Below are 13,452 nucleotides of genomic sequence, written 5' to 3'. Positions count from 1 at the left end.
CCTGTCAACAGATCAGTCATTGTACTGGTCAATGTATCTTTCATTTGACTGTCAGGGCCTACCTTTCAGGCGTTGCAACTACCTTTAGTCTCTCCATCCCCAATGTCACCAGCATCAAAAACAGAAAAGAAGTCAGGGACATCCTCAGAGGATGTCCCAATCCTTTGTAAGGAGCCTCTGGCCCTGCAGGACCTCATCCTTGTCTCATATACCACTTCTCAAGATTCTGGATTCACACTCTTTCTTGCTATGGTTTGCATGGGTTTTCACCCTCTACATTGTTTGGAGATTGTTGTACCAACAAAGCTCTTCTGCAATATGACAAGGCCATCAAATGCACTACTCTTCTTGTATCTCAGTGTGGGAGATTTATTCAATACATGCTTCCCTACAACAAGAGCAATCCGTTTTTCTTTGTTTCCCCTGTTATGCTTTGCCATTGTGGAATAGAGGGCACCTGCCCACTTTGGGCTCTCTTATATTATCTCAAACTTTGCAATACATCTTTTGTAGTGTCTCCCTTCCTATTTATCACTTCCAACAGCAGTCACCCTTTCTTGCTCCTGTTTCCAGCATTGTGTTTGTTTGTTTTTCACAAAGGACAAATATGGTCACTTGATGAGGTCAGGTAGGTTTTCCCCTTGATTACATTTGAGATGTTGGACAATGGTCTAGCAAATCCTTCAATACATACATCAGAGACCACCCAGTGATGTGTCTTCCAATGCAATGAAAGTTTCCTCGGTCCACCAATGGCCATTTGGGAGCTGATTTGCGGTTTGGGCCTGTCACACCTGTTACCATATGTCAGTAAGTCCACCTCCCAAACCAACATGCATGTTTACACTATACCTCACACTATTTGTGTGAGCCTTGTTGGACAATCATTTAATGCTTTGAAAAGCTCTTCTCAAAATCATGCTTCTCATATTTTGGGTTTCATGGCATCTTTAAACCACATTTTTCCTTCCATCACAAGTATTGATTCTCACCATCACCATTCTGCCATCTCAGGTGGGAAGATGGGGGTTGACTTGTTGTTCTTTTGTTTTTTGTTTCTGTCCAGCTCTCACACCCCAATTCTACTTCTGTTCGTGCCACTGCTTTGCGTACACCATTGTGAATGAGACACATCCAACATGCCATCTAGCCAACATATGTAAACCTTTTCCCACTACATAAAACAATCAGTAGGATTTTCTAACATTTGCAATATGAAAGGAGCCAATATTGAGCTGCAGCTGTACAAATCAATGGTGCAATTTGTAATCTATGTAAACCCCGTGATCCCCCACTCTGGCTTTGTTCTATGATGAGCTAAAGACCTATTGAAAACGTCTTTGAACATGCACAAATGAACTGGCCTGCCAGTGATCACCAATCTGATGCTGTGAGTAGTTTTTGAGCTTCAATGTTTTCTTTGTTGGAGTTGGACAAATCATCAACCACTACTGTTTTCTTTTCCTTTTTTTGACTTTTAAATTGAGACAGAATGATATTGTTGATTGAGACTAGGCAATGAGAATCAGGGCTGGGGGAGACCATGCCAGGGGTTGTGGTCTGCTTGCAAGGTTGTACAGGATGTTTGGAGGTCACAGAAGACATGCTAAGCAATGTAGTATTGGATGGAAGTGCTAGCACAACTGCTGAGGAATGTGAATAGAAGCAATTTTGATGGTAAGTCAGATGGAAAAAACCACAAAGCACCACTGCACATCAGCTTCCGCAAGCGCAGATTACGCAGTGTTGCTATGAAGGTCAAGTCATTAAGAGTTGAGCTTGTAAAGATTGCAGTTGTTAGCAAATATCAAAGTTGGGTTACAAAAACTGAAGCTGGGTGCTGTTGTTGAGAGCTACTCAACAATTCCTTGGTTTTGAAGTGAGTGAGGCAAGTAAGAGCTTTAGTCTTGAGAAACAAGTTAGGCCAGATGGAGCCAGCGGCTCTCACAGCATGGCTGAAGTGATATATGGCTCTTTGATCTACCATTAGCTTCTGGAGCACTCCTTCTCCTGAATCCTTCTGTACAATGATATTATTGCTCAAAAAGATCAAGCTGGCATTGCCAATAGATAGCTACACAGAAGACATTGTCCACTTTGAACTACCTGGCACAAACATGTTGATGGTACTGGTTGAGAATAAAATATGACTAGAGTATATGCAACTGGAACTGTGTGTGAGTGTGCGGACTTCTTTGTGGAGATAATCTGTATCTTTCTTTTGGTCTTGTCACAAGTTGCGTCCAAAATAAGTCCATTGTACCTGATGATGACAGCTCTCTCTGAGACATCAGTAGGATTCATCAAGATCATTTTCATGTGAGCTCTGGGACAAGTGCAATATATCAAATGAGGCTAAATCATGTACACCTGGTCATGTTCTAGTCCTCTTATCCAGTAAAGTGGTAAAAAAATTACACATATTTCACAACAACAGGCAAGTTGTTGTAGCACAATAATACACAAAAATTTCTAACTTGAAACCTCCTATCATGTCAGACAATCTGCCTCTCTTTGAGCAGAGTTGATTGTCATAAAGCGCAGGGGGTGGCTACGGACATCATAATCATAGGCTTGAATTAATTCCTAAATCACTCAATCAAAGACTACATAATCAGACTATTCATCTTCCACCAAACTGGACGACTTTCTTGAGACAGAATTTGGCTCATAACAGGCTCGGAGCGAAGTTTTAAAACAATCTTCTTAACATTTCCTTTGCGAGACAAGCCAATTTGTATGGTTCACACATCAGTCATTGACGAAGCCTGATCCGCAATGGCACAACGTATACATTGTAGATGGACTACCGCTTTCATAACTTAGTTAGCGATAGTCAATATTGTACACAAATGCAACCTTTGGGGGGCGTATTCATATTTTACAGGCATCAGCAATTCACTGATCGTTATCAAATTGGCTGTATGCATATGGAAAAGTCGATCGTTCAAGACCTTCCTTGAACCTCTGTCTCCGGATTGAAAGCCGACATCAATCTTGCATTTGTCGAACAGGATCTAAGGCAGATGATATCAGCAACGCATGATTCTGCAAGTCTAGGAAATCAATGGTCCAACTCACCAAAGTAAGGGTGCGACATAGCTTCCTTTGCAGTCAGACGTTCCTGATGATCATATTGAAGAAGCTTGTCCAAGAAATCTGTATTGGAAGATATTGAGAGGTAAGCGGTTACCTCCTTTGCACACTCCAAGCTCGAGCGCACTACTCACCAATAGCTTCGTTCGAAATGTAGCGTTGACTAGAGATATTGAAAATGTCAGTATCTGGAATGCACAAACCAGTGCTCGCACTGAAGACTTACTTTTCAGTGGTCAAGAATCGACTCCATGGCTTTCTCTGATATCGACCCAAGATCTCATCGTAGTGCGCATCCAGCTCGATATCATACTTTTCCAAGTAAACATACAGCTCATCAGTACCCAAAACTTTGGTTATCTTGACAAGTTGATCGTAGTTATCATGGCCATGAAAGAATGGCTCTTTGCGAAATATCTAAAAAGATTCATAAGCCACGAAGAGGGTATGAGAGGTTGAGCACAAAGGTCAGCAAGTCTTGATATAGGACTGTTCCGAGAGCGCTGACCATTGACGCGAACATGCAGCCTAAACTCCACATATCCAAACTATAATCGTATTCTTGAAAGTCCACCAAGAGTTCTGGGCCCTTGAAGTATCTTGATGCCACTCGTACATTGTATTCCGTATTAGGGTGATAGAATTCTGCCAAACCCCAATCGATAAGACGCAACTGACGTCGATCATGATCAATCATGACATTGTGAGGTTTGACATCCCTATGAACGGAAAACATGACGTTAAGTGAAATGAAAACGCGATGAAAATCGATGTTAGTCAATTGACTGAACCTGTGCATGATTCCTCGAGAATGCGCGAAATCCAAGGCTTTCAGAAGCTCGGAGATGTAAAAACGAACGTCAAAGTCGGTGAATTTGGGATACAAGACTTTGAAGTCCGTGTTGTTGATATACTCTGTAATGATAGAAGGGGTTTTGGACTGCACAAGTATTGGGGCAAGCAAATTAGTCTTTACCCTAAGATCGTGAAAGCTGGGCGCCAAGCTCACCTGCGGATCTCTCACGACGTCCAACAAGCTAATCACGTTCGGACCACGAGCCAGATTCTGAAGGATTTTGATTTCACGTTTGATTTTTTTCTTCTTGACCGGTTTAAGGACCTGATGCAAGAAAAAAAACGTGAATCCCGAGAAGCTTCTAGATCAGGTCTGTCATGGAAAGTAGGAATGTTGTGCGTATCGACTTACTTTGATGATGCATTTATCATCGTTAGCAATATTGACACCTTCAAAAACTTCTGAATATTTCCCTCGTCCAACTTTTCTCACAATCTCGTAGTTATCCTGTTGACCCCATGATACAGATAAGCCGTCTGAGTCAAGCGAAGCAGACAAGACGGTACGATCAGCATCTGGTTCGGACGTATAAAACTCGACATCGAAGACATACCGTAATCCCACCAGGCTCTTCCAAACTTCTCGTTGACATCAGCGTAGACCCGAGCTTGAGATCGACCAGCAGTCATTTTGATTTGAGTTTTGGTAAATAATAGTTTTGGATCAGAATCAGGTTGAAGTTCGGATGAGAGACGATCTACAATAAACCTTGATCAGGACTCATGCTGAATTCAGTATAAGCATAATCATATCAGAATCACATACTTCATATGGTTATATACAGGATTCGGATAGGGCACGCCAAGTTCCAGTAGCTTGTTGAAAGTCATGAAATGTTTGCAAACAAGAGCTGGAAAACAACGCAAGATGCAGACAATGAAATCAGACTATTGAGATAACCATGCTGGTTAGCAAAAAGATCATACTTCATAGCAGCAAAAATATTGGCTATTTGGTTTCAGGCACAGCACAAAGGGCTACCGCGACACACGCGCAACACCAGGATCATTAAATTAAGGGGCAAGACATGTGCGCGGGAAAGCGGTGTTTGAAGCATGCCGCGTAGGTGGGAGGACTGTCACATATATGATCCAATAAGGCGAAATAAGAAGACTCCACCTCATCATGATGAGGTGAGTGTCCTGATGCCACGTTGCGCGGACACTGCCCCCTTCAAAAATTCTGACATATCGTAAGCGCTGAGGAAACGGAATATGTGAAACATGCTCAGAAATTGAGACACCGTCACATTAATCAGTTCATTGCATCAGTTCCTTGTATGAGATCTACCAAACAAATCATAGTCATCGATGACACAATCCAAAGGGGAGTCAATCGACAAAATGTACTTCGTACAATGGGTAGAAACCTTTCTTTCGACTTTTGCAGCTTCACTGTAGATGGTGTGAGCGCGTATTTGGCACATTGGTCCTGTTATGAAGGCTTGGTAGACCGTGGGAAGGAAAATCAGGCAGCGTATTACGGGATATCACTGAGCTCACCAGTGCAACCCTGGGCCTGAGCCGAAATCGCCAAATGAGTGCATATCATGATTTGCTCAATCAGAGAAGTGTAGAATCAATGCAAGGAGAATGGTCGAACCAAATACTTTCAGAATCATGAGTTACCGGCGACAGTGCTTGTGGTTCTGAACACTTCTTGTGAGGATGTTTGAATTTTAAGTTGAAGCGGACCGTAATCAACACATCTCAATCATGAACGATGGAAAGTACGAGGTCAGTTCAAGGGATAAAAACTTATGTCAGAGAACTCGCGTTTAGAAGACTTGCCAGCTGGTCAGAGGCATTGATCAAACCGAAAATTGTGTACTTATAGATTCATGAATAAGGGGATAGAATTTGTATATAATGGTTTCCTTTCTCTGACTATAATGTTGTATACTTATCGATTCATGGATAAGGGGATAAAATTTGCATACAATGGTTTCCTTTCTCTGACTATAATGTTGAAAGTGGAACTATCTCTCAATTGGATGTCCCTTTCTCAATTCAAGCTTACGTTCTGTACTCTGACTCACAAACACAATTCATTATGGAACCTCGAATGGTCGTAATATCATAATTGTGCCACTCAATAACAAAACTCAACGAAAATACCAAATTCTATTGTTTCGCAAGACCAAATTCTTATCCGAATCGAAAAATGATCAATGATTGACTAACAACGTATCCATTCAAACACGATATAGAAAGATTGACTAAGAAAGAAATTGTAAAAATACCCAGATGATTGTAAAAAGAACTAATAATAAAATTGAATTGATTTAATTTAATTATGATTCTTTGTTTTCGCCACCTTTAAATCTTTTGAGGAAACTACCAGACAATTTGCCAACACGTGATACACTAGAAGATCTTTGTAAAGGTTCTTTGATAGGATTTTGAGAGTAATAGTAGTCATCAGTAAGAACAACAGCTGAAGGTCTATAAACATATCCAGTGGTCTCGTTATTTTGAAAAGCTCCATCAACAGAAACTGCACTAGCTTGACCAAATTCTCCAACTGAGTTATTTCTAAATCTTCCTAAAGGCGCTGAGAGAATTTGAGGGGGAGGAGGTACGGATGAATAATCTACGAGTAATTCTTGAGCTTGTCCAGACACGCTCGCGAATCCAGAAGAAGGGGATGTTGGTGATTGAGAAGGGTGATCTGATGGGCTTTGACCGGCGCGACGTTTGACAATCTTGAGAGGCGCATGTGATGGGAGTTTTGAGAGTTGTCCGATGGTAGGGAATTTTCGGCGAGAGTATGATGAAGTACCAGAAGAGCGGGCAGGTGACGAGAGAGTAGGACGTTCCGATAGAGATGGACGACCGTCAGAAGATCCAGTGGCAGCGCCGTTGTTTCGAGACGAACCAGGGGAACTACAAGGGAAAAAAGAAGCAAAACAAGGAGCATAGGTGTGAGGCAGAGTCGGCGACGTCAAGGGAAATGAAGAGTTCAAGAGAGATCAAGAGCACTAGAACATACCTTAATGGAACGTAATCGTCACCAAAGACTGATGAAGTAGCCAACGAAGCCTTGCGGGGAAGCGGAAGAGAGGGTAATTTGTTTTGTTTCTCGTCTGAAGCTTGTTGATTCGGTGGGTAACGTGGAAGATTGTTGTATGGAAGTGAGCCTTTTCTCGCGTAAGAGTAGGGAACGTTCGAGTCGAGAGCATTTTGGCTTAAAGGATTCGTGTCGGCTTGGGGTAGAGAGGCAGAGCGATCACGAGTAAGATGAGTAAGTCTTGAATGATTAGAAGGTATATTTGAATGATCTTGAGACATGTTGGTTGACTAGTTGATTTGAAAGTTTTGAGAAATTGTAAGTTATAAAAGTCGTGTGTGTTGTGTGTTGTGAGTCGTGACTATGAATGTTTGTGATTGGATTTAGCGGGACTACGATTGAGGAGTACGGAATTTATACCTTCTAGCCCTCAGCAATCAGCAAACAAAAGCGCAGTAGGGATCAGCTTCTCCAATCCGCATCTGCATTATTAGCATTATTGGCATTATTATCTGGAGGCGGGAAGTCATTTCTTTTCTTTTTTAAAAATGCGAAGTCATTTGTACATGCTTTATTCGAGATACAGGAAGCATTTCGACAAATGCTTGTGTCATTAAAAATGAAGGCTTTGAAACTCAAGCCCTTTCCACTGTCGAGAACAGCTCACAGAATCTGAGCTAGGATCACGTGTTTTCTGCTTCACATATGTTTTGTTTTGGTGCAACAAGGCCAAAACAAAGCATTTTATTTCATTTCTTGGAATGATCTTGCTTTAAGGACCAATCGCCCACGCGATAAAGAAATAACTGGGTTTATTGAAGAATATTGATCGATTACAAGCCAGGAAAGACAAGGAGGTGCCAACATGTACTATCTTGCACATGCTGAAGCAGGCAAACTTCAGGCGTCGAAGTGGTATATCGTGTATAACATATAGCACCTCAATCGCAAACCTCGACACCTTCGAGCTTTGTAGACTCGCCCAACACTCGGTGTCATCTCCAATCATGACATTCTCTGTGCGTATATTCCAAGTTGAGTATATCAACAACCCAGGTGATCAAAACCAAGCACTATTCGGAATATTCGTCAATGACGGGTCTGTAGTCACTGGTAATTCTGGAGGTATGTTTACCAGACCATCTGTGAAAGATGACAAGTTGAATGATTGGTACTAATCAACATATTCGTGAATGTACCAGATCTTGATCCCTATAAGAGCGGTCAAGATTCTATTTAGTTGTGTTTCCAAGATTGTCGGTCCTTCACCACGATATCAGTCTTTACACGACTCTCCCGAGCGTTCCGTCGAGCGCGAAAAGATCTTTGATGAATTCTCCAAAACAACACTCATTTCTCTACGCTGAGTTATCTTAGTCTTGACTCTCCGTCATCTGCCGTGATGGTCTTGCTGACTATAGCGCATGCTACTTATTTCCAGCCACGGATCCACCACCTGACACAGCCTGCCGGGTGATCTATGACAATAGTAAGGCAAGGCAGGCAATCATCATCAACCCAGACAGGCAAATCATCTCGTGCTTCTCATGATATAGCTCTCTGCGACAATCAATGGCGCTAGTTCCCCAAAAGCGCACAATTCTCCCGACATTAACGTGGCAAAAATGACCGACGAATCGACATGCGGCAACTCGACTACCAAGCTGGGTCCTTCCAAGCTCAGAGCGATAAGTTTCGCGGTCTACTTGACCAAAACAATAACACCGTGAAACATAAAGCCCTATTCGGAACATTTTTTAATGGCGGGGTTGCGTGCTCATCTGGAGGCACAGCTGAAAAGTTGAGTGATTTAGAGACGTTGTCGTAAATGTGAATGCGATAGATCTGACTACATATCCGCAGAACTGACTCAAACACTCTCGTCCACCGCTATCCTTGGGGTACATAGCTTCTCTTGGATGCGATCTAAACGAGCACACTCCTTGGTCACTGGTGACGTCAGGGCTCATACGGCTTCGGACGTATTCATCAGTCACGATAAAGCTTCAAATGATTGATCGGAAGCCTAATCCTGGAAGTCATCAGACAATGCGAAGATTATAATCGATGAAAGGATTGAAGTCCAAGACCTAGTTCGAATGGCTTCGCTACACGAGGACGGTTTTCTGATCCAGGCTGCTTTATAGATTGTTGTCATAAAGCATGTCACTCGAGCTGTTCAGAAATCTGTCACGCCATTTTCCACCAGACTGTGACATGGCAATCAGGCATTCATTCGAATGGTCACTTCTTCTTCATGCCTCCATCACGATTCACGCCAACTTACCGTCTGGAACCAGAGTCAACTGGGCTGAAAGTTTGATGAACACCTTCCCATTGAGTATAACAGTCATAAAGATCATCATAAACTGAAAGGAATGACGAGCTCAAGATTTGGTTTCCTTAATATCAGACTGATTGTTCTAGGTCTTCTCATCGGTCTTGGTTCAGTGAGTATAGACAGACCTCTTTCTTATGACGTGTATGGTTGATTGTTTTTGATTCTCGGCTGATTGATTGTTTTTGATTGACACTTCTTCAGGTTTTCCTTTTCTCGCCAAAGCTCTTACGAGCTTATTTGACTCAACCTTTCAGACCTTCTCTCACACCTGATCATCTCACTTGGCACGTATGGCAAAAACTTCAACATCTGAATCCTACAAGCCCAAACCATGACCCAAAGTGAGTAGCATAGATACGATGAATGATTGATATTATATCTTCAAGTTTTGACGATTTTCTTGAAAACTGTTGACACGTTTCTGAATCATCATTTAGTAATCTCGGCGTACCTCCGCCAGAAGATTTAGTAGCTCGAAGGCCAGGAAAACAAAAAGCTGAACATATCCCTCCCAAGATGCCTTTACCCAAGAAGATTAACCTCCATTCGGATGAATTATGAAGAAAATGCATCAATCCCCAGCTTGTCTTGCTTAATCCATCAATAGATCATCAGTCAAACCTGTACCTTGTAAGTACTCTCCTGTGAATTCAAACTTTCATCGCATCATCTCACAGTAGACGACTACTATCATCTCTGTACCAGTCGACAAAGGCTTTGAAATTTTATTGTACCATACCACTTCGATCACCTCACGTATCGTCAACACGCGTCTTCAATACTTCATGAATATATTTGGAAAATGTCCATTACGGGCCGCCATATTTTTTATAGAGACTCACAGTTATGATATAAAAACTCTCATGTCAACTCGACATGAGAGCTTGATCTCAGGATTCTTCACTCATATTTTATGCCACAGGGTAAAGAAAGTACTATCAGAAGGTCACACTTGTTGAGAAATTTATTCTTTGCCTGTGATTTCACAAATCAAATTCATGTGCCCAAGTTACCAGTGGCAGACGCTAGATGCTTGAAGTTTGTGACCTGTCTCATAATCAAACAATTTCCATACATGGTTTTTTAATTCTGGTATTCAACATCAGTATCTCAAATTCCCTTTCAGCATTCTCCTAATCTACTCACACTTTTTCTCCAGTTCACATGTTGTCTTTCTCACATAGCTGCCTCATGTTGGTCACTTTCAACTAAATCTGACCAGTTTTGGGCCCATCACAAAAATAAATTCCTTTACATTTTTGCTTGAATAAGAATTCAGATTTAAGCCAAATCCCAAAGCGGATTTTGGATGCAAATTTCTCACAAATAATCACTTTGGGATGACACACTTCACTGATCAACTTCTCACAACCAAGGGATCATACAGTGTTTTGAAAATAATTGGGTTGTCTTGAGTAAGTGCTGATGTGCAAAAGTAAGTAAAACCCATCATTCAGTCTCTGACTAAAGTTTTTATTTAGTTAGGGTACCAATTCATATCAAACAATGTGGCACAATTCCCAGAAATCAGTGATGTCCATTGTTGCCATATATGTTGATCTTTCTAGTTCACAAGATTGACACCAGATGATTACTGGGAGTCTGAGCAAGAGCAAGTTTGCTGCCTGCAATCACATATCCCCAAACCCAGGATTTTTGTTTGTGTCCAGTTTTTCAGGACACAAATTTTTCAAAAAAAAATCAATGTCAAACTGGCTGTATATACAAAGTGTAAGATCATCTATGTTCAGTTTTGTGATCCAGATTTGTAACAACACACAAACCCCCTGCTGGAAACTGCAACAGAGCTGTGGTTGAGCCTCTTTTGAAGTGGACCAAACACTCTCTGGGTTATAGCTGGGCCGCCACATAGGTTTCACGGCAATTTCACCAGGCCGCAATCACAGCGAGATCACCGCAGGGGGAACCCCAAACGTAACAAAGTCCCCCACAAAAGGCACAAGACTTGAGCAAGGGACTTACCACTAAAAGTGGATTTCTCACATGAGAAGTGAGTTGTAGTTGCTCAAAAATCTCTACATAAGTTTATCCTTTGTCACAAGTATAAGCAACATCTTTGTTTCTTAATATGAAATCTTGCACTCATTCTGATCCCCAATCTTTCCTTCTTCCAATCATCAATTAACTTTATCATATCTTTCCTTATCAAAAAATGGTATTGGATTTTGCTTTCTTAATTCTGACATTTTTGCTTCAACATCAAGCACCACTTTGAATCCTTTTTTGTTATCACTGACTGCTGTGCAACAACTATTTCAGTGCTCCCCATCTCAGCTGTCACCTGGCTTTGTGCTACCAGTGCTTTGTGCACACCTCACCAGACACGGTATCACCAGATCACCAGCAAAGAGCTACACAAGACTTGGACCACAGCTCATCTCACCATCCAAGGCCCAGCAAAGCAAGAAACTTGAGATCCCCAACTGCTGCAAAGACTTCTCAGACCAATAAAATATGTAAGGCAGTCCCACCCAGCCCTGGCAGTAACACAAGAGAGTTGGAAAAAAAGAAGCAAGTTCTGGATTCACAGGTCAGAATATTTTTACACTAGTTAAGTTATCAACCAGCATAACTGACTTGCTTGAGTTGCAACAAAGAATGTACCTAAGAAGACACAGGATTTGAATTCACAGGTCATATTTTCTATACCCTGATTACCCTAACAATCATCATAGCTGAATACTTGATTGATTTTTGCTCAGGGACCTGTTGTGGTCGTCATGGACCAAGATCTGTCTTCTGAAAATGAGGCTGAAATTATTCAACCAGTACCACTAACATATTCACCTTGGATTAAAGACTCCAAGTGTAATGGATAGACAGTTGTCATGGCAGGACGCGTTTTCTTTTATGTGCAGGACTTAGGAATCATTTTGTCATTTCATTTCATCTCTTATTAGTCTTGTCAAAGGTTATGTTTCATTATGTATAAGGCGTCATCTCACCTGTTGTTTGATCATAGGATTATGTGATCTTGTTTTATTTTACTATTTATACGAAGCTCTCGTTAGTATTGTATTAGATTTCTTTTCTTTCTTATTGAGTTTTTCGTAATCATAGATCATCATCATTGTTTCTCTTTTAGGAAAAGAAAAACAGCGCAGCTTAAGTTATCATCTAGGAGAGATTTCGGATTCAGGTTTCAAGGGATCCTGTATTCTTAAATAACAAGCCAGATCACTACACCAAGGCACTATTTTATTCCAAACCGGGGTCCACCTGCGCTGCTGTCATTGATGTCTGCACAACAGACTGTGGTGGCCTTCTCCCACCAACAATGTCACCACTTGTATGTTCATGCAAGTGGCTGAAGAGGGGGCAGAGCCAGAGGGGGGTTTTGGAGAAGCAGTCACTTATCTGAAATGGTATTAGGAAAACAAATTAGTTAAACAGAAAACAGCAATCAACATTGTGTAGACTAGTCTATAGTTTCAATTCTTGTGTCTCTTTAATTTATCTGTTCTTTCATTTGTTATACATCTGAGTATCATACTTTCTTCTCCTTTGTTTAATTTACATCTTAAATACTGTTACACTTCTCTTTCTACTACTTTCTTTGATTTGATGGCCATAAACTTATGATTCTTTCTAATACTTTCCTTAATTTAATTCTCACACTTCTTATAATCTCTTATACTTTCATGAATTGAACCTTTCTCATCAGATCTTGTCCTTATTTTTCTCTATCTCTGTGTCCCCTCACACAGCCGGCGGCGGCGCGCTGCGATTTTCCCCGCGGCCTTAGTGGCCTGCGATGCGCGGCGATTTTTTTAGCAACACCATGTTCGCCCTCGTTCCCAGCGACCGCGCTGCGATGGCGTTGACAAAACGCTGCGGCGAATCGCAGCACGACCTTTCTGTGGCTGGTGCGGCATCGCGCGACCGACGGGGGGTTTGCGTGTTGTTTGCACGATCCAGCTTTGTTGAGTTGAAGTTTTTCTTGAGTGATCGTCATCGTCCATCAACTACAGTCTGCCAGTGCCACAGGCGGGAGTTTTGGTGTGAATCCCAGCTGGCGGTAAAGTTGAAGTTGTTGATGAAAGTTAAGACATTCTCATGGATATTGATTATATGCTGCTGTACATACTTGAATTCTTCGTGGCAAGTCAAAGCAAGCCAACAAAAAAAT

General features: G+C 41.6%; 3 protein-coding genes across 3 annotated transcripts; 1 reads left to right on the top strand and 2 right to left on the bottom strand.

The window, feature by feature from the left end:
• Nucleotides 1–2,567: 2,567 nt before the first annotated feature.
• MELLADRAFT_46126 (uncharacterized protein) lies at nt 2,568–4,862 on the bottom strand (the record flags this gene model as incomplete). The annotated part of the gene is made up of 10 exons (XM_007418522.1): nt 2,568–3,017; nt 3,082–3,159; nt 3,231–3,259; nt 3,323–3,513; nt 3,605–3,815; nt 3,888–4,036; nt 4,106–4,216; nt 4,304–4,428; nt 4,506–4,649; nt 4,718–4,862. 9 exons carry the CDS (start codon nt 4,579–4,581, stop codon nt 2,992–2,994), a joined length of 996 nt encoding a protein of 331 aa, XP_007418584.1.
• A 1,383-nt stretch (nt 4,863–6,245) lies between these two features.
• Nucleotides 6,246–7,242, bottom strand: MELLADRAFT_96139 (uncharacterized protein; the record flags this gene model as incomplete). The annotated part of the gene is made up of 2 exons (XM_007418533.1): nt 6,246–6,837; nt 6,944–7,242. The coding sequence occupies 2 exons, from the start codon at nt 7,240–7,242 to the stop codon at nt 6,246–6,248; spliced, it is 891 nt and encodes a 296-aa protein (XP_007418595.1).
• A 726-nt stretch (nt 7,243–7,968) lies between these two features.
• MELLADRAFT_113802 (uncharacterized protein) lies at nt 7,969–9,863 on the top strand (the record flags this gene model as incomplete). Its single annotated transcript, XM_007418545.1, has 5 exons — nt 7,969–8,086; nt 8,403–8,450; nt 9,389–9,411; nt 9,504–9,643; nt 9,740–9,863. The coding sequence occupies 5 exons, from the start codon at nt 7,969–7,971 to the stop codon at nt 9,861–9,863; spliced, it is 453 nt and encodes a 150-aa protein (XP_007418607.1).
• Between the last annotated feature and the right edge of the window lie 3,589 nt (nt 9,864–13,452).

Source organism: Melampsora larici-populina, assembly GCF_000204055.1.
Source record: "Melampsora larici-populina 98AG31 unplaced genomic scaffold MELLAscaffold_95, whole genome shotgun sequence".
Taxonomy (NCBI): domain Eukaryota; kingdom Fungi; phylum Basidiomycota; class Pucciniomycetes; order Pucciniales; family Melampsoraceae; genus Melampsora; species Melampsora laricis-populina.
This window is presented reverse-complemented; position numbering and strand designations above follow the sequence as displayed.